This window comes from Python bivittatus, unplaced genomic scaffold, assembly GCF_059951505.1.
Source record: "Python bivittatus isolate LINGU-HERP-01145 unplaced genomic scaffold, Pbiv_v1 ctg000310_np1212, whole genome shotgun sequence".
Taxonomy (NCBI): domain Eukaryota; kingdom Metazoa; phylum Chordata; class Lepidosauria; order Squamata; family Pythonidae; genus Python; species Python bivittatus.
The window spans coordinates 7669644-7689880 of NW_028277054.1; the positions used below are offsets into that span (position 1 = coordinate 7669644).

Sequence of the window (20237 nt, forward strand, 5' to 3'; positions counted from 1 at the left end):
CAAAGGAAAGCTGAAGGAAGATAGTAAGCACCATTGCGGTTTCATTTAGCGACCGCTTTGCTTAATGACCGAGTTGCCAGTCCCAATTGTGGTTGCTAAATGAGGACTCCCTGTACGTATAAAATACATAATGTTATGTTGATTGTCTTTATAGCCTGCTTTTGTTTCCAGAGAATGCAGACATGGCTTTCTCCCCATTGCTTGTGTTATCCTTACAACAAACATGTGAGGGGGGCACAGGGGGAGAGGATGGGTCTGATTCAAGATCATCCAACAAGGTTCATGGCTGAGTGTATCCCATCTGCGAGAGGATGCTCTGGGCCCAGATTCTGAAACAATAATGAAATATATGACTGGCTGGGAGTTGAAGTCTGCTTGTCTTAAAGTTGCTAAGGTTGAGAAACACTGACAAGGTCTACAGTTTGAATATTGGCCTCCTTCAATTTTGGGGCTATAGATACTCTTGCTGCCACCATATCTTTAATAATGTCACTTTCTGTCTTACAGTGTAGGAAAGACACAATTTTGCTGAGGCTAGGTTAGAGGCTTCTGTGTTTTTGAGCCCTTACATCATGGCTTCTCAGATTTGTGAATTGTGACCCCCCAGAGCAGCGTTTCTCAACCTGGACAACTTGAAGATGTGTGGACTTCAACTCCCAGAATTCCCCAGCCAGCCATGGGAATTCTGGGAGTTGAAGTCCACACATCTTCAAGTTGCCCAGGTTGAGAAACGCTGCTCTAAGAGAACAGGTTGAAGAAGCTTTGGATGTTCAATCTGGAGAAAGGCAGTCTGAAGGAGACATGGTATCAGTGTTCAGGTGCCTAAAAGGGTGCTTTAGGGAAGAGGTCAGGAAGTTTTCGATTTGCAAGAGAAACTAGGACCAGAAATAATGGGTACAAGTTGCAAATTTAAACAGAAGGAAAAACACTTCTGGATGGTGAGATCGGTGCAGTGGAACAGTCTACCTACAGAGGGGGTGGGTTCTCATCTCTGGAGGTTGTTACAAAGAAGCCGGACAGTCACCTCTCAGGAAAGGTTGAATTATTTTTCCAGCACCTTGCAGAAGGTTAGATTAGATAATCCTTGTGGTCCCTTCCAACTTCACAATTCTATGATCCTATTCTACTTTTTGTGATCCTTGTTTGGTTCTGTATAATATTTGGTATCAGATGCCCTGGGAGTGTTCTTGGAAGGCAGGTGAAAATCCCAGAATATAAACAGGCAAAAGGGTAAACAAAACAGCTGCTGGCTGGCCCAGGCTTTGATTTGGACTCAGGTTCAACCCTCACATCTGTCTCTGGGACCACAGTTATAGGCATCCAATTCCACACTGGCTGTGCTCGCACAGCATGCCATGTTTCAGTAGTTAGTGTTTGCTGCACACCCAGCCTGCCTCCTGAATGTATGGCTCCATGCATTGAACAGAGACGATGGTTTCATTCAGGAACCAGGTTAAGTGGGTTGTGTGAACGCAGCCATTGGCATTCCAGGCATGCACAGAGCTCCTTTCTCAACACCCCCCCCCCCCCCCCCCCGTTAATAGCAGCCTCCCTTCCAATCCCCTGGATCTTTGAAAGGCAGGGCCCTTCGCCAAGACTACAGATTATGCTTCATGGAAGAAGAGCCTGCCCCATTTTCTTTGGCTGGGCAAAAGTTCCGTCTGTGGGCAGGAAATGGTTAAGTGCAGCCTGACACCCTTCTCCCCACCCACCCTCTTTGTTTCCTGTAAGCAACACCCAGGCGCCCTCAGCCAATGGCTGGGCAGCGTAACTGGAGCTGTCCTTGGAGTTGGGGCGGGGGCTCCAGTTGTGCCTTTCAGGGCTCCAGAAAAAAACTTTCCAGCCCCCCTCCCTTTTCTGATGATCACCAGCTTCTGCCCAGCTGCTTTCCCAGCCCTCGCTGCCACTGGATCCCCTGCCTCTGGAAAAACCAAATCTTCTTGTACCTTCAAGCCTCCTTTCGGAACCAAATTTCCCCTCCTCGCCTTTTCTTTCTTTCACACTTTTAACCATTCTTTGCCTTCCCTCTTTTGAACTCTGCGCAGACTCTGGCCGTCCCACCTTTGCTTTCTCCCTCCACTCTTAAAACCCCTTCCTGTGCTGAGCCTACACCCATCCCATTCTCTACCTTTCCTCTCTTCTCCCACAGTTAGTTCCTCTGCCCTTCCCTTCCTCTCCAGCTGCAACAACTCCCTGATCTCCTCTGTCCAAAACCATCAGGATGCGGTCTGCAATCCTTCGCCTTCTGGACTGTGGCTGGTCCTGCTCACGATGACCGGTCATTTCATCCAAACAAAGTAAGAGAGACAGAGGCTCCCCCCCCTTCCTTCCTCTCTCTCTCTTCTGCTTCTCAACTCTCATTTGTCTAGTTTTTGCTCTTGGAAGGAAGGAAAGGCCAACCTAAGCTGCCTGAGTCCCCATAAATCTTCCAGCGTTCTTTGTCCATTTTCCCAGCAATTCCACTAATGGGTAATGTGTAGTCTTGCTCTTCTAGAATGGGGTCTGCTTGGGATGATTCCAGGGCTGATAATTGGGAGGTTATGCAGTATCTGTTCTGTCCTCTTCTTCTTAGGTGCGCTTTCTGTGTTTGGATGATGGAAGGGAAGGGAAGGGAAGGGAAGGGAAGGGAAGGGAAGGGAAGGGAAGGGAAGGGAAGGGAAGGGAAGGGACTTTATTAGGTTACATATGAAACATAGTTTATGGAAATGGATGAGAAATGGTGTGGTGCAATGGTGAAGGTGTTGGACTAGGAGCAGGGAGATCCAGGTCCTAGTCCACCTCTCAGCCCTGGGTGGCTTTGGGCCACTCCCTCCCTCTCTCAGCCCAAGAACCAGTGTGGGGTAGTGGTGAAGATACTGGACTAGGGGCGGGGAGAACCAGGTTCAAATCCATCCTCAGCCATGGAAGCTCCCTGGATGTCTCTGGGCCAAGCCCCTCTTTGGGTCAACCCTATCTTCATCAGTGGGTTGTTGTGGGGAAAAATAGGAAAGAGTGCTATGTATGTCTCCCAAAGGCAAGACAAGTAATAAGGGGTTGAGGCAAGGCAGCTACCCAGTTCACATTTCAACCCAAACCCTTCATTGTGCTCATTACCCCTTTTTCTCTCCCTGAGATACCAGCTGCTGTTCCCACTTAGCAACAGAGAATCAGCTGCTGAGTTCACACCACACACATAGCCAGGCCAGCTGAAGACATAGCATTAGCACAGTGTGTTAAGCTTTAACTCTGGTTTGTAGGGGTTTTGTTTTGATTTGTATTTGTGGCTCAACCTGTTGTATGAACTCAACCTGTTTGGCTCATTTCAGGTTCAATGTATTGTGCAGAATCCAGAAAAGGGGCTCCTTCAGTAACCAACTCCAGAGTGTTGTGTGAACCCAACAAGTACAGTGTAATGCAGAAGAGACCTATTTTCAGATCTCACTCAGTTACCAAGTGCTATGGGCAATCTTGACCAGTTTCTCAGCCTCACAGGATTGTTGTGAAACAAATGGGGGAATCTTGATATGCTATTCTAGGTTCCTTGAAGGAAGGGCAGGATTTATTTCTTTTTAAATGTAATAATAAACATACTCTCATTCTATTGGAACTCTCACCTTCTTGGTCAAAATCGCTGCTGTCAGACCCTGCTAAGAAATTTCTTCTTTCTTGCCCATAGAACCCACTTCCCTGTAAAGTGGTGGAAGTGGGTATAGATCTTCTCTGATTTGGGTGTTTTGTGCAGAAAGGGTCTAGTTCAGGTGCCCCCCTGCAGATATAGCTGTGTTGATTGATGAAATTATATGGAGGGTGTCAGGCTGGAGAAGGCTGGTTGAGCTGAACATAGGAAGAACAAATCACCATCCTAAAGCATTTGGTTATGTATTGGCAGATGCTGAGTCCCACCTATAAGCAACGCAATGAAGACTTCCGCAGGATCTTCAAAGGGCTTCCTGAAGCTGAGAGGCTTCTTGTAGGTGAGGCACCAGAGGTGATAGGGGGTTGGGAATGGTTTATGCTTGGATCTAAATAACAGAGTGGGTGAACTGGGCCAACAGAATCATTTACAGGGGACTACTGACTGCATAAAGATCAGAATAGTGCAGGCAATGGTTTTCTCTGTGACACTTAATGGAGGCGTAAATTGGACTTTGAAGAAGCAGGAGAGGAAGAGTATTGACACTTTTGAACTTTGGAGTCGGAGAAGACTCCTGAGAATACCATGGATAGCCAAGAAAGCAAATGGATCATCTAACAAATCAATCCAGAGTTCTCACTTGAAGCACAAATGACCAGGCTCAAATTATCCTACTTTGGACACATTATGCAAAGATCCAGCTCTCTGGAAAAGGTGGAAGGAAAGAGAAGAAGCGGACAACCATCAGTAAGGTGGACGGATTCAGTTACAGGGACGATGGCTGCTCTGTTGGAAGACCTGAAAGACTGGGTTAGGGACAGATCATCCAGGAGAAAATCTATGCTAAGAGTTAACACCAACTTGATGGCACATAATCATGAATCATCAGTGACTGCATAAAGATGATGAAAGAAGTCATTGGGAGAACAACAGAGAACAACTTGGACAGTTTGAGAAATAATGAATCTGCAGGGGGAAAAATCAGTGTTTTTCCTCTTCATTCTTTCAGTTTGGGAGTTGGATGTCAGCAGCAAGTCCTGTGCGTGACTTCCAATCCTGAAATGCTTGCCGCATCAGAAGTTTAGCTCCTAATCTTTGGGGTAGTGTAGAAGCAGGGAGGGAGGCATGTCACGGATTCTTATCTTTGAATAGAGGTATAGCCCCACTTAATCCTGTGCTTGCCAGAGGATCTGGACCTGATGATCCAGAGGCTGGATCTGGACCTTATGATCATCTTCAAATATCACATTCATTCCAGAGGTAAAGCAATGGAGGAAAACTATAGGGAGGGGAACAATTGGAGTTGCCATGTTTGGACATTTTTCCATGCCTCAAGTTTTTAAAAGCACTGCTGGTTTGTAACTGTAATTGTCACAGTAATGTTCAGTCTTTTTTTTTTTTTATAGCTGTCTCTCTCTGCCTGTCAGTTACAAAGTCAGCAGCTACAATTGTGCAATGTGCAAAACGTGGCTGATTTTGGTTAGGGCGTTGGTTTGTTTTTGGTGGCATAGTATGTTGAGTGTTGGGTTAGTTTGTAGTTCAGAGGATGGGACAAACCTCAAAAATGGGTTCTCAGCTAGATTAACCCTACTATGATCATAGCCTGTGTATCTGAAATAAAAATGTTAAAACTTCGATGAACATCCCGGGGCTTGCAGCCCCTTAGTATCAGGCTCTGAGGTGTGTTTTGCAAGCTTTGGAAGTACATTTCAACTTGTACTTTCTCTGTACCCCTTTCCATGCTCCCTGACATCTCCTCTCTCCTCAGATTACTCCTGCGCGCTGCAGCGTGACATCTTACTTCAAGGACGGCTTTATCTATCAGAGAACTGGATTTGCTTCTACAGCAACATCTTCCGATGGGAGACCACGGTAAATGCTCCATCCAGGGTCTCTTCTGAGTGCTTTTAGCTTTTCCTCTCCTGGCCACTGACTTCTGTGTTGCTCCTCCATCCAGATTTCCATCCAGCTCAAGGAGGTCATATGCATCAAGAAGGAAAAGACGGCCAAGCTGATCCCCAACGCGATTCAGATTTGCACAGAGACGGAGAAGGTGATATTGTCCTATATCCCCTTTGAATCCAAGCCTGTGGATAGATGTTGCAGTTTCCAAGATTCTGCATTTTATAGTCTGCCAGCAAAGGACCCTGATCTTTGATTCCTTCGTGGGTTGCATGACTGGACTTTATCTGTAATCTACTGTTACTGATTTGGCTCACACACGTTAGCTACAGGCATCTCTGATGGTATAATTGAAGCAATTTGAAGTTGCGCAAATCTGCTTGCATATTGTAGAAAAAAACCTGCAAGTGGAAGGGCTATAGTTGAATTGGGTGAAGAACCTTCTTCTTCTCTTTATTTTTAGCTGGAGGCCTTATTTAGCTTTTTTTCAATAAGGGAATGATGCAAAACAGATCAGGATACATCATATATGAGGGCAAGGTCAAGATTTTCCAGTTTGGGGGTAGAATTTGATTTAAACTACATTATGTCTATTCTAGCATTTAAAGTTCACTTTCTTTATGTGGATGTTTCCTGACTCAAACTGCGAGAAGTTGCTCCACCAATTGTGATCAGAGGTTGTTCTGGGGGCCTCAAAACTTGGAGTTTGAGGGCTGCAAGGTGCCCCAGCTTATTTTACATGATGGCTTTTCCCTGGGGTTTTGCAGAAATCCACAATTAGGGATTGGAAAATAGCCGGGATTGAATCTGGAATCTTCTGTGAGTGCTGAGTTATAGAAACATCCCATCCTCGTTCTAGACTCTGCCTTGCTCTGTGTCCTTTGTGTGATAATTGTGGCAGAGTTTTCACAGTATCCTTCCTCATGCTATTGATACAATAGCCATTCTGAAGCTGCGTATGAATGCTCAGTGCCACTGGGAAAAAATATGGTGGCTGGAACCACAGTTTTTCTCTGTCCCAGCTCCCTTCTCTCTCTCCCTTGCTTTTCAAAATGCTGGAGGGACGCTATAGACCTTATGCACAGTGTAAATATTTTAATAGGTTTTACCCATGAATCTGGATTATCTTCCTAGCAAATGTTGCAGCTCTGTGCAGGAAGAGAGCCTAACTCACTGATAATTTACAGCTGTTGAATTGTTCCTCCTTTTCTTTCTCCCCCCTCCTTCCCGCCCTAGACTAAAGTTTTTCTTCTGGAATCTCTGCTGGGCAGGGTGAGGCCTTTATCTTCAGAGGCATCTCCTCCTCGCTTATGGCCCTAACCAGTGAGGCAATGTCCTAGAAAAGAGAAAGTGCATCGGGCATAGAGAAGTCCAGATAAAAATGGGTGTCTCCCAACCTCTATGGCAGGCTGAAGATCAGTTAATATGGAACCATTCTTTCTTTACAGTGTTTAATGACCCATAATTGTACACTTTAGAGAAAACAATGCACAGCCTTTCTATGTTCCTTTCAAGATATGCACATCCCGGAAGTCAAGATTGTAATCTTCATTAGCAGTTGTGGTTAGACAGCCAGCGGGGGCTTGTAATTTTTGGATTGCTCAGATCCCTCCAAACTGCCACTCCAAATTGGCACACCAAATTGGCGTGTTTTCTTCTGGTATTGAGGTTTGCAGTTTGAAACAGCAGACCCCATTTCATAGACACCTACCATTTTTTCTGCATGGGATCACTGTACTCCTTTGGGGTATTATCCATGCAAGAATGCTTTGCACAATCTGTGCACCATTATGAGGCAGGAAGCCATTTCTGTGAGTGGAGAACATGGTGATCCTCTAGACATTGCTGAACTATATCTCCCAGCAAGCACAGACAATATGGCTCTTGCTGGGGGATGCTGGGAGTTGTAGTTCAGCCATATCTGGAAGAGCAACCCTGGTCTACATAGAGGGTTATCTTCCCACCTCTGACATCCACCCAGCTGTGTGAACAGCAGAAGCAGGGAGAACACAGATTGTCCCCTGCAGAGCATCTGTGATGAAGGAATGTCCTTGCGGCTCCCAAGTGAGATGTGCATGTCTGTGTGAATAAATTCCAATCCCTCTGTCTGTCTGCCTACTTACCTACCTACCTATTGATCAAATCAATCAGATTCTCAGCAGTTCGCAGTAAATAAGATAATAATACAAAGGCTGTCCTATTGAAAGATCCATGGTAAAATATTAAAGCACATTAAAAGAACTTAGTAAATCAAAACTAATAAAAAATTGGTGACACATTGCTCATCCTAAACCCTCCAAAATAGTTCAGTTTTCAGTAATTTTCTGTGCTCCTGAGAAATCACAGCCTAAATGCAACTTACAGGTAGAAGCTATGAAGGCTCCCCACTGTCAAGCTTATTTGGGGGACAGTCTCACACACTGTTCTTCTTTGTGGTTCCCAGCATTTCTTCACATCCTTCGGCGCCCGCGACCGATGCTTCATGCTAATCTTTCGCCTTTGGCAGAATGCACTTCTGGATAAGGTAGGAACAGATCAGGGGAAGAGCAACCAAGGATTTGTCACAGCTCAGTCCTCAGAGTTGTGGGCCCAGATTTTATCATGTTTCAAGGTTTTTCAGTGTGCTCCCTATATTGGGGCTTCACTATGTTTGTGACTGTCCAAGCTGATTTGTTTAGCTTTGATATATGCATGCAAAGAGGTACACACACACATACTGTACATACAAGGTTCAAACATGCCGCTTAGGCAAGGTGGATAACTTTCTGACCTTCCAGGTATTACCTGACTACAATTTCCAGCACTTCTAGGAAGTACGGCTAATGGCGATAGATACTAGATGTAACCTGGAGTGCCACAGGTTGCCTGTTCCAAACCACCATGTCTTTTCTTGGTTCTGGCTCAGTGTCCACCAGATCTGGAAACTGATTCCATAGGAAGACTAGAACTATACTTTTTTGAGATAGGCTATAGTAACAGAATCTTGCAAGTCAGCCTGTGTTTTCTCTTCCCTCATACTCCAGGGAATGGAGGGGAACCAGCCTGAGTCTCTTTCTAATATTTTCCCACCCTCCTGGACTTAATACATGCTTCTTCCTCTGCACCTCCTGTTACTCTAATGGGTTCTGGATTCCTTCTCCAAAGTCATCTCCATGGCTCCCTACACTTAGCACATTGCAGGAATCCAGCCACTGTGGTCTGTAAACCATAGTTTATGCTGTTGTACAATATGTGAACCCAGTCATTTGCAGTTTGCTCAGCAAGCCATGGTTAAAACAAACATTGACTTATTGTCATAAGCTCTTCAAAAGCTGTGCTATGTATCTGCTTCTTTGTTTCCTTTCTTAATGTCATGTTCTTCCACTGCCACCAGACATTGCCTCCACGAGAACTCTGGCACATTGTCCATCAATGCTATGGTTCTGAACTTGGCCTGACCAGTGAAGATGATGATTACGTTTCTCCCATTGATGATCTCAATGGCTTGGGGTGAGCATCTGCTGCCCTGTGGACAGGGCAGTTTTCCCGTGTCGGTGAATGAAACCTGTAGCTATACCTCTTAGCAATGTTTGCCATCTGTATGAGATGGTGAGAAGCCTTTTTCAAGGTTGATTCCCTCATAAATTTGCCTTGCTGGTCCAGGAGATTCCTTTTAAATCTTCCTCTGTTTTGTCTCTGCCTTGCCATGGATCACAATTCCAATAGGAGCCATAAAGAAATTGGAGATGATATCGACCTGACTGAGCTGACTTCCCGCTGCAGCACTGACCTCAAGCTGGACACCAGTCCCTTGCTGGACAAAAGGGACACCAGTCAGAGCATCAACTCACTGGCCAGCAGCAGCGATGGGACCACATCGGTGAGGATGGGGAATTCAGAAGAGAGCTGGAATGTTATGAAGATTCCTACATTCCTAGATTTTGTCCCCCATAAGAACAAGTTGTCCTACAATAATGCATGATGAACTGATTGTAGACTTTTCCGTTCCCCTCTTGAATATTATTTGCTTTGCATAATTTTCTCTCTCCTCCCCAGAAATCTCATTTGTTTTGCATTTTTTAATGCACCTATTTTACCACCTATTTGGAGGTGGAGGGAGTAAAAGTCACATCACCAAATTTCAGCAGTGTAATTTTCGAAGTTGTCTGGAGGATTCTTTAGAGTACAGGAAGGTATTGTAGATTCTGACCATTGGTCCGTTGCAGTGTTTCTCAACCTTAGCAACTTTGAGATGAGTGGACTTCAACTCCCAGAATTCCTCAGCCAGCATGGCTGGCTGGGGAATTCTGGGAGTTGAAGTCCACACGTCTTAAAGTTGCCAAGGTTGAGAAACGCTGATCTAGACCAAACTGGCCTTTCCCTGCTCCCCCTCCCTTTCACATAATACCACTGATAGAATTGGCTCCTCATTTTGACCAACCTGAGAAGCTTTTGAAGTAGAGGACAGGTGATGCTGACCTTCCTAAGGGGGATCTCCAGGACGTGGGAGGTCATTGGTTGGGGGCTACAGACATGTGAAAATTGCAACAAACTGCTGCTGTGCAGAGGACTGCCTTTTTGGAATCCAGGCACTATGTTCCATTCCTCACATCTGTTTTATGTTTCTTTGCTTTAATGTTAATGTTGGACTTTATGGTCTTATGAAGTCCACACCTCTTTATGGTCTTATGAAGTCCACACGTCTTAAGCTTGCCAAGGTTGAGAAACACTGGTCCATTGTGTTCAATATTCCCCAGAGAGACGATGGAGCTCTAAAATTTCAATCTTTTCCAGCACCAGGTAGAAAAGATGCTGGATATTAACTCTGGAACATTTAGTGTACAAAGCACATGCATTATCACTAAGCAATAGTATCTACTCTTGGGTGCACTGAAATTAATGCCTTTGAACTACTAAAAGACCCAGGTGAAAACACTAACATTTTTCCTATGCTCCATACTATTTCCTATACCTTACTTTATAAGTATATATGCTTCATGCACCTATCAATAACTTGAAAGTTACAATCAACCCCATAAAACTATTTTAAAATATCAATATCTTTACCTTATACATGTTCTAAAGACATCCAACCGTCAACTTTAAGTAAAAGTTAAAGCATATGAAGGAAAATGGGAAGTTCTTCTACTGATTAAAATAAGTTTTGAGCAGAAAGTAATTCAGTTTGATTTGATCCCGCTTAATAAAAGCTTTTTTCTCAGGCTGCCAAAACAGGTGAATTCATTTTCAATTCAGCTTTGAAGATCAGGAGTATTTTTAGATTCCTGATCTAAAAATACTCCTTTTTTTAAGCAGCTAAACAAAGAATACAAAAACCCAACACACTCACTCTGTGGTTGTTGTTCAGGCGAGCCCCAGAGACTTGGGAAATATCCAAGGACATTTCAGAATTCTTAAAAATGAAGCTGATCTATTGAAACCCATCTGGCTAAAATGGTTTTATGATTCTAGCTCCACTGCAACTTATAAAGGAGAGAGATTTTAGTTCTGAAAATTATTTACTTAGTCTACTTAGAAATAAGCCCCACCGAATTTAGCTGGAGTTACTCCAGCTACTTGGGTTTGGATTACAGCCAGTTCAGATAGTTAAGGATAGATATTCAGAATATGTTTTCTCTTAGCAACTGGGATTACATAGTCCGTGATGAATTTAATCCCTGCGATTAAAATAGGAATCCATTGGAAAATGAGGAAAAACTCCAGATTTAGATGGAGACCTCAAAGAAGATGAGCAATCAGAGGACTCATAGAGAACATCCTGATGGCATGTCAGAAGTCCTTGAAGCCCTGGTTGTTTTCCCAACCAGGGGCAGGGTGAATGTTGAGTCCTGCAGTTATTGTTTTTTTTTGGTGAGCTATGTATGTTTTTTTCTGAATATACATGATTTCTTTTCCTCTAATTTATTGTTCTTCCTTTTAAATTATAAGCCGCCAGGCATTGTTTTGGGTTGGGTGGCCCCTAAATTTAATAAAAGAAAAATAAATAATAGTTGGAGGATAGGACCAAATAAAATGTACTCAATTCGGCTGCATGTCATTCATCAGATATTACCTTCTGCTACATGCTTGGTGTCAAGAACATATCAAATAGCAAATATTTTGGCTGATTTCTCATTGACTGTCCAGATGCTGAATGTCAGATCGTGACCAAATGTGTATTTTAACTGGAGCCAAATCTCCAAATCTCACATGGGTTGAAACTAATGCCGGTTTGCTTCCCTGTAGTTGGCAGAGGATCTGGAGGAAAACACTGACAGCCAAATGGATGCTTCATCCAGCCACACAGTGACCTCAGCCACGGAACCCCCACCAGATGATTTGCTGCAAGGATCTCCTGTGTCCCCCCCGGAGGGGGACCCACCCCCCAGTGAGGAGCTCCCCACTGACATGAGTAATTCCTCCTCTTCCACACAAGATGAAGGTGAGGGCAACCCCCATCCTGCCTGAACTCCTCCAGATCTTGGAGTAGAAGATGTAATTCAACCATCTCTCATTCCTCCTTCTCCAGCCGAAGTGGAAGCCTTCTTCACCGACTTGCCAGGGCGGCTCCTGATTAATGCTGTGTATCACATTGGAGCTGAGAGGTTGCAACAAATGCTCTTCAGTGACTCCCAGTTCATACATGGCTTTTTTGACCAACGCAAGTTCACAGGTAAGGGAGGTGGAGAAACTGTTTCAAATCACAACCCCAGTGGATATTCAGGAGCAAAGTTCAGGCAAGAGTTTACATTGCAAAATGAAGGACACTGCTGTTTTATGTCTTATTTGATGGCTTAACTTAGACTTTCATGACCTGGTCCCCAGCTGATGTATTGGATAAAGAGTTGGGAAACTGTTGCATAAACAGCCAGCCGCAAACTTCCCTGATTGTTAGAGAAATGACCTTCCTCCTTGCCAGATCGTAGGAAGGCTGTTGGAAAGAAAATCTAAAAGTCTCCGCCTGAATGTCCATGGAGTGAAATTGGTTCCAAAGGGGAAATGGTTCAGCTGCTGGAATTCTTGTAACCCCATCCCACTAATCTCAATAAATCTTACAGAACAGAGTCTGAGAATTGTGCTTGAAATTATTATTTTCAATTTTAAGCAACTGTCAAAGAGGCTGACAACCATTCTTGGAACTCCGCCTGGCATGGTTGCTGAGCCTGTTCCTCCCACCACATCTGGCAAGCAAACAGGGCACCCATTTTCCCCCAAAGCCCCCCTCCCAAGCAAGCTAAATCCCCAGGCCTAAATTTTACCCCCCACACACACAATTCTAGAGGGCTCTAACAACTGCAGAAGGGGTGCTGGGGGACCTCTCATGGTTCACAAGCCATAGGTTGCCCACCGTTGAATTCAGCCTTTGAATTCTATGATCCCTTTCATTTTCAGTCCAAAGTTAATGGATGTGAGAATGGACCCTAGTTCTCTGGCAGAGCCAAAGGCCTTGAGATTCAGTTCCTTTTTAACAGGCTGCATCCTGTGCATGCAGAATAGGTAGCAACCCTTTGAAAAATTGAGTCCTGCCTGATTTTTATATGCCTTTTTTTGCTGGAAGGCATTTATACTAAAGCCTGGATTTAATGGAAACTTCAGAGATGAGGGGTGTCCATTAAATCCAAATTTGTGCCCATTTTTGTCATTTGCATAAGTGTATAATGGATGTAAATTGTGTTGGTTGCAGTAAAACCTTGACTTAATGAACTAATATCCATTACAAAGAGTGTAGAGTCTGAACAAAATGTGGGTCTGCTGTATCCAAAGTTCACTAAACTTGTGTTTCATCAAACTAAGACTTTACTGTATCATTTTTTAAAAATATCCTCAAAAGTGTAATCACCACTTGGTTTTCCTACCCTGCCCCCAACTTTTCTTTCTCCCCTTCCTAGATGTTACACTGACTTCATGGAGTGGAGACAGCAAGTGTCATCAAAGCCGTGTCATCACCTACACCATCCCCATCAGTAACCCTTTGGGCCCCAAGATTGCACCTGTGGTGGAGACCCAGGTATGGACAATTGGTTCCTAAAAATGTGAAGAGGGGTGGAGAAGGCAAGGTTGTTGTGTTTGGATCTGCTGGCTGGATCAGTAGAAACTTTTAAGCCACTGCTTCCATGGGACAGTTGTCTGAGCAAACTGATGGGCATGGGAAAGCATGGCATTGACCGAGAATGGGTAACAAAAACTGAGTGCATGTGCTGATCATGCCTTTCTCTTCCTCCTTGCCTACTGGATGGTCAGACTCTGTTCCGTGCCAGTTCCAAGAATGGAGGCTGTGTAGTTGACTCAGAGGTGGTCACCCAAGGCATCCCTTACCAGGATTACTTCTACACTGTGCATCGATACTGCATCACCACCATAGCCAAAAGCAAGGCCAGGCTCAGGTACTGATTCCTGGATCTCTCCCCTCTCAGCTGCTTCTGTGTGATTGGCCAATAGGGTGCTTTCCCTGTATTTTCAAGGAGATAGGCTTTCCTTGGAGAGTCGAAAACTTAGTGGAAAGTAATGGGGAAGAAACAAGAGGGGGAAGGTGGTTGCCAGTGGCATCCATAATAAGCTTCAAGTTCATCAAAATGTTGATGTGTGCCATGATGTTGTAGAGTGTAGATTTTGTGTCATAACATCTGATACAAATGAATAACTCATGTCATTACATCATTTCATAATATACAGATTGTGATTCTTCCCCCTTGGATGGGAATTCATTCATTCATTCATTCATTCATTCATTCATTCATTCATTCATTCATTCATTCAATTTGCATGGCCACCCATCTCAACAAGTGACTCTTGGTTGCATTTTTGTTACTCATTTTTGTTTTGAATCTGATTAATACATTAAAACCATACCAGGCCAAGGAGGACATCGGGTTATGATCCTCTTTTCTCTTGACACATAGTTCAGTTGTTCTAGGAGGAGTAAAAGCATTAGAGAATCCTCTTGATGCCATGTAAACTAAATCCATAGCAGGGCAATGCTTTAATTAGGATCAGCCAAATGGCAGAAAATGTACAAATGTTCAGATTCTCTAAAACTCTTCCTTGGGCATGATGCTACATCAATCGGGATGGGGAAGAAGCAAGAAACCCCCCAAATTAAGCCAGCTGATTTGCTGTTTGCAGTTCAGAGTTCACATTGAGATAGAGACTGTAGTCCAAATGCATGACTGTGGGACATCTTTGGGTCATCTTACATGCAGCATTCAGGAACAAAGAATGACTGACATCCCACCTTCCCAGCTCTGAAAACACAAAGGTTACTGAGACTCTGATCTCCTTGGAGAACACCTGATCTCGTAGCTGCAGAGGAAATGGAAGAAGATGAGACAGATATAGGAAAGATTAAATAACCCCAGAGATCCTCTTGGTTGCAAATCAAACTAAGTATTCCATCCTTTGCCCAAGGGGTTCCTCTTTGAGTTTCCCAGCATTCCATGGGGGAAACAGAAAGATTCTTTGGCCCATCTGTGACAATTGTTCTCCATTACAGAGTCTCCTCTGAAATCCGGTATCGGAAGCAGCCGTGGACCCTAGTGAAGACTTTCATTGAAAAAAATGCATGGAGTGGTGTTGAAGAATACTTCCAGCACTTGGGTAAGTGAATCAAGGGGACAAGCTGCAGTGCAATACCTGTGCCTTGGAATAGCTACAACACAGTCTGGGGCTGGGGTTCCTTCCCATTCATGAGGTTCATCATTTTCTCCCAGTAGAGATTATTAGAGAACGGGTAGCTCTAAAGGGGTCTGAGCCTGTAGGCATGTGCAGAACTAGACAAAAGTGTAGATGTTTTGGAAAAAAAGAGATGCTCATATATCATGATTGTAATTTTGTGCATGAACTCAGTCCTGCAACACCTTCACCTCTGTTGTCTTAAACTGTTTCAGAACTGGCACTGGTGCAAGCAGAAAAGGCTCTGCTAGAGGAGAGCTGCCATGGCAAAGAACCCCGGGGTCTCTTGTCTGGATTGCGTCGCAGGAAACGTACCCTGAGCTGGAGAGCACCCCATGTTGAACCCCCAATGCCCACACTACCCGATGGTGAAGGGGCATCACGTACTGTTCGCCCCTCAGGTATGTCTCCTTGTTGGGAAAGGATGTCTACCTCCTTCCCCTCTCCCTGGTGAACAGGGATTCAGTGATCCTCCAGATATTACTGAACTACCAAAATCTCTCAGCATTAGGGATGAGACTAAATGAGGCTGCTTGGAGTTGCAGTTCAACAATGTCTGGAGGACCTCAGGTTCCTTTCGTTCTTTAAGTCCTTGATCTGTTGGTTTTCTGACCTGTAGGCAGCCTGACCTCACGTCTTTCAGAACAACTACTGGAGCCGGGACAGGGACAGACTGTCTCCACTGTGATCCTCGTCATCAGTCTGGTGTAAGGAAGCTGCTGTTTGGGGAGGTGGGGCTGTGCTTGGAGATCATCTAGAGAACTTCCCCCAACCTGGTCTCCCCCAAGTGCACTGACTTCAACCCAAAGTTCTCCACAGTGGTTGAACTGGATGGGGAACTGAATTCCATACATCTGGAAGGCACTAAGGTTCTGGTGCTCTGTAGAGGCAAACTACAACTTTCACCATCCCCAGGCAGCCCATAGCAGAGCTGGCTGAGGATGGTAGTCCAACACATCTGGAGGCACTGCCTCAGGGAAGGCTTTTCTAGAGCTCTCTGTGAGTTTTCCAAATGCAATCTTAGAGTATTCACTCCAAAGTGAGTCTATTCAAGGTCACAACTTACATAGGGTTACAACTGGGAAACCAAGAAAGAGTCCAGTTCATTGAAGCCAGGAACAGGGGCTGGCTTTATCCTGAGTACCCATTATGCCATCAGGATGGGGCTTTAGCGGAGTTCTGGAATTTTGCCTTAATGGGTAGAGTGGCCCCAGAGACAGCAAGTCTAGTTTAAAGTAAGCGAAGTAACATACATGGCCATCAAAAAAGGGCTCCCCTCTCTGTTCCCCAAACTGAAATGACCTTGTTGCCCCATTGCTTGGTGGGCTGTAGTAAAAGAGGAAAATTGTTGTTCCCAAAGGTCAGGCCTTGCAAGGGTTTCCTGGGGGAGACCAGGGCTGTCAAGGCTGGATGGAAAGAGAAAGGGTACCTTCGCTTTGCAATCTCATTTTTGCTTTCCTTAGCCACTAACACATTAAAAAGTATGCTGGCTTGTGGTTTAAGGCGCAGCGCTATCTTCCTAAAATCTCTTGCCCTGCTCCATTTCTCTAGGTGGACTGGTTTATTTATTTACTATTTCAGTTTGTATGCTCCCCCGCTTCCCAATCTCAAGTTCATGACTCTGGGTGGCTACCAACAGTTAAAAACACCATAAAACGTAATAGAACGAAAAGTTCAAGGTTAACCTAGCCTAGTTTCCTGCTAGATTAGCAATCTTACTTGTTTTAAAAGTACAACAAAGTTTGGGAAGGGAGCTATGTTAGGGCAGAATCCATGCTGGATTTTTTTCCCTTTTCTATTTTTTTTTAGATGAGAAGAAGCAGGAACAAAGCTTCATGTGTCTCTTTTTTCTTTCTTTCTTTTTCTTTCTTTCTTTCTTTCTTTCTTTCTTTCTTTCTTTCTTTCTTTCTTTTTTTTTTTCTTTCTTTCTTTCTTTCTCTCTCTTTCTCTCTTTCTCTCTTTCTTTCTCTCTCTCTCTCTCTCTCTCTCTTTCTCTCTCTCTCTCTTCTGTCTTCTTTCTCTTGCCTCCGCACAGGATCTGTGTGAGGTATTGTATGCCAACAGCCCTCCAGTGCTGGCCATGTTGCTGCTACTGCTACTGCCTTGGACATTCCTTTGCAAGCTAACCCCCTCCTGCCATTCCTCCCTCCCTTGAAGACCTGCATCTTACACCCCGCCTTAATTCTTTCTTTCAGTCCCAGTCCCAAATGGCTGATTAACCTTGGCTTGATTCTGATTTCTTGATTGGCCTTCCTGATCCTGCCATTTCAATCCTCTCCTTTTCTTTTCTCTGCCTAAGCCCTTTGGCTGTCTCTTCCTTGATGTCTTCCACTTTCACCCCCCGCCCCGCACTGCACTCTGCTTGCCATTTCTCTTATCACGTGTCCCCCTGTTCTAAGCTGTGTTCCCCACCAAACTAAAAGGGAAAGGGGGAAAAAAACAGGTGGCCCGATTCCTTTTCAAGAATCTGCCTTACGTGATTCCACCCACAGCTTCCTTCTTGTGCACCTCATTAATCTGACAAGTTGCTACTTAGAGCATCCATGGCCTGCTTGCAAATGCTTGGGGGGGGGGCTAGCTTTCTCCCCGTCTGTCTTCATTCATAGGGCTTCTGATATTTCAGCCTTAAAGCTTAGAGGGCCAGCCGTTGGAAGGAAGATGAGACTTCCTGGATACCAAAATTTGTATCCAAGGTTAATGTCACTGCCTGTGCAAAAATAGTAAGATTATCCCTGGGAGTTACTCTGGCTGCCACGGACCCCTTCATTAGCTCAGGCTGAGTTCATTTTTTGCACTGGCAGCGTTATCGAGGCCTAGATGTCGAATATAAGCCACAGCGATGTCCTGCAAATTATGAAATTCATATCCTTTGCACAACGACAGCATGATGGGCATGATGCTGCTTCTCTCACTCCTCTGTTAATCCAGATGCGTTGATGTGTTTCCAATATGATCACGGTTGTCACTGCTTACTTATTTAAAGACCCAGTTCATGCACTGCATTAGAGCATGGGTTTATTCCGTTGTAAAGGCTGGTTCAACCGCATTCTAAGCCAAAACCAAATATATCACTGCAGGATTAAGGCAAACTGTGAAGCCAGTAGGAAAGTTATTCTACTATATCGTTATTCTTGGGAAATTATAATATCAGGATATTTCAGTCCCTATGTGTTTTTATTATATGGCGTCATTTGAACCATGATCTTGAAGGAGTTATTATCACTGAGCATCCATTCTAATTCTGACTCTTTACAGAATCCCCCAAAGTGAGAATGCTATTTTTTGACATAGGGGATGTGTTTGTTTTGAAATCTGGAGGGATTTTTAGTCAAATCCCACCACGTTCCAGGTGGAAATGGGTGCCGCCTTGGTCTGAAAGAGTGCCTCATGTTTCAACTCGTTTCTGTTTCTTTCTAGTCTCTTAGTTCTTGTCATCCTCAACATGATGCTGTTCTACCGGCTGTGGTCTCTGGAGCACACAGCCCGAACCGTGGAGTCATGGCAGACATATGCGCTCTCCAATGGGTGAGAAAGACAACAACATCTGGGAAAAATAGGAGATTTATTTCCTTACTCTTAAATACAGATTTTGACAATTTAATGCAAGCTAATATGGATTTGGGGCCCTGTATTCTCTCAAACATCTTGGCAAAATGCAGTTTGAATTGAGGGAAAGGGAGAACAATGTTCTCAAGATAGTGTACTGCTGGTTTAATATAAGTAACTATAGCATTTATGTCAAGAAATAATGTGCCGCAGACTAGTACTTGGAAGGAGAGCAATGAAGGCCTTGAAAAAGATACTCGGATGTTTTGATGAGTCAATATTTACAAAAATCAGAATTATGCAGGCAGTGGTTTTCCCTATGGCAACATATAGAAGTGAAAGATGGACTTTGAAGAAGCAGGATAGACTGAAATTTTTGATCTTTGATGTTGGAGAAGACTCTTGAGAATAACATGGATCGCCAAGAAAATAACAGATGGATCACAGAACAAATCAATCCAGACTTCTCACTCAAGGTACAAATAACCAGGTTCAAATTATCATATTTTGGACACATGATGTGAAGATCCAGCTCCCTTAAGAAGTTCATAATGCTGGGGAAACTGGAAGGCAAGAAAAGAGGATGACCAGCAGCAAGGTGGATAGATTCAATTACAGTGGCAATGAGTACATTTCTGGAAAATCTGAAGGAGCAGGTTGGGACAGATCATCCTGGAGAAGGTCTATGTGACTGCTAACAGTAGATGCTGACTTGATGTCACATAATCCATCAGTCCATTAACAGCATTTATGCAGATATCTGTCTTCCCAGTGTGGCACCTTCCAGGTGTATTGACTGCAATGCCCATCACCCAGACCCACATGAAGCTAGAGTGATAGGCCTTGTAGTCTAGCACATGTAGCAGGTGCCACGTGGCAAAAGCGGGAGCCTATGTGAAGATGCATACCACTTGAACATAAACAAACGAGATAATTTCTTTATTGATATCAAGAGAAAGCGTTTTAGCCTGCTGCAATCAGAATAGTGAAGGGGGTTATATCACCTTAGAAGATAAGCCAATATAAATTTAAAAATATAAATAATATAAATTTAAATTTATATTATTTATACAATTAATAAGTAAATAAATAAATAATATTATGGTACCAGGCTGGGCTATATACTGAGCCATTCATTTGTCTTTTTAAAAAATTTTTATTGATGGAAGTCCATGTTTCTGTGTTTCCAAGTCCAGCTATAGTTTGCTTCACCATGCTGTATGGAATAAATGAAAGTGGGCAGAATTTAATTAGCCTCCTAAGAAGAATTCCACAACCTCGGACTCCTCCAGCCACATGGACTCAAACTCTCCAAAATTTTTGCTGCCCTTTGCACATATCTGATTTATTAACTCATCTTCGCTAAATACTTAACATTGGTCTATAAAGGAGATTATGCATTTTTTCTTAGAGAATCCGTCTATAGATCTGTTTAGGAAAGTTGCCAAATTTTGTTCCGTTGTGATTCCTGGTAGGTGGCCCTGGGTTTGCATTTGGTCTAAGAGTGGATGTGTCAGGCATTTTATCC

At 43.9% G+C, this 20237-nt stretch overlaps 1 protein-coding gene across 4 annotated transcripts in view; it reads left to right on the top strand.

Moving 5' to 3' along the window:
* Positions 1 to 20237, top strand: part of GRAMD1A (GRAM domain containing 1A) — a 41585-nt gene that overhangs the window by 16328 nt on the left and 5020 nt on the right. For 3 of the 4 annotated variants that reach the window (XM_088139997.1, XM_088139998.1, XM_007432202.3), the window contains 14 exons: positions 3869 to 3953; positions 5382 to 5485; positions 5571 to 5666; positions 7959 to 8039; positions 8889 to 9004; positions 9221 to 9374; positions 11741 to 11936; positions 12024 to 12167; positions 13384 to 13502; positions 13736 to 13878; positions 14985 to 15088; positions 15379 to 15564; positions 15783 to 15870; positions 18581 to 18688. In XM_088139997.1, the coding sequence (XP_087996123.1) occupies positions 3869 to 3953; positions 5382 to 5485; positions 5571 to 5666; positions 7959 to 8039; positions 8889 to 9004; positions 9221 to 9374; positions 11741 to 11936; positions 12024 to 12167; positions 13384 to 13502; positions 13736 to 13878; positions 14985 to 15088; positions 15379 to 15564; positions 15783 to 15870; positions 18581 to 18688 (1724 nt within the window). Of the gene's footprint in view, positions 1 to 1560; positions 2298 to 3868; positions 3954 to 5381; positions 5486 to 5570; positions 5667 to 7958; positions 8040 to 8888; positions 9005 to 9220; positions 9375 to 11740; positions 11937 to 12023; positions 12168 to 13383; positions 13503 to 13735; positions 13879 to 14984; positions 15089 to 15378; positions 15565 to 15782; positions 15871 to 18580; positions 18689 to 20237 lie in introns of those variants that run through there. The other variant, XM_025169199.2, reaches the window with a different exon arrangement.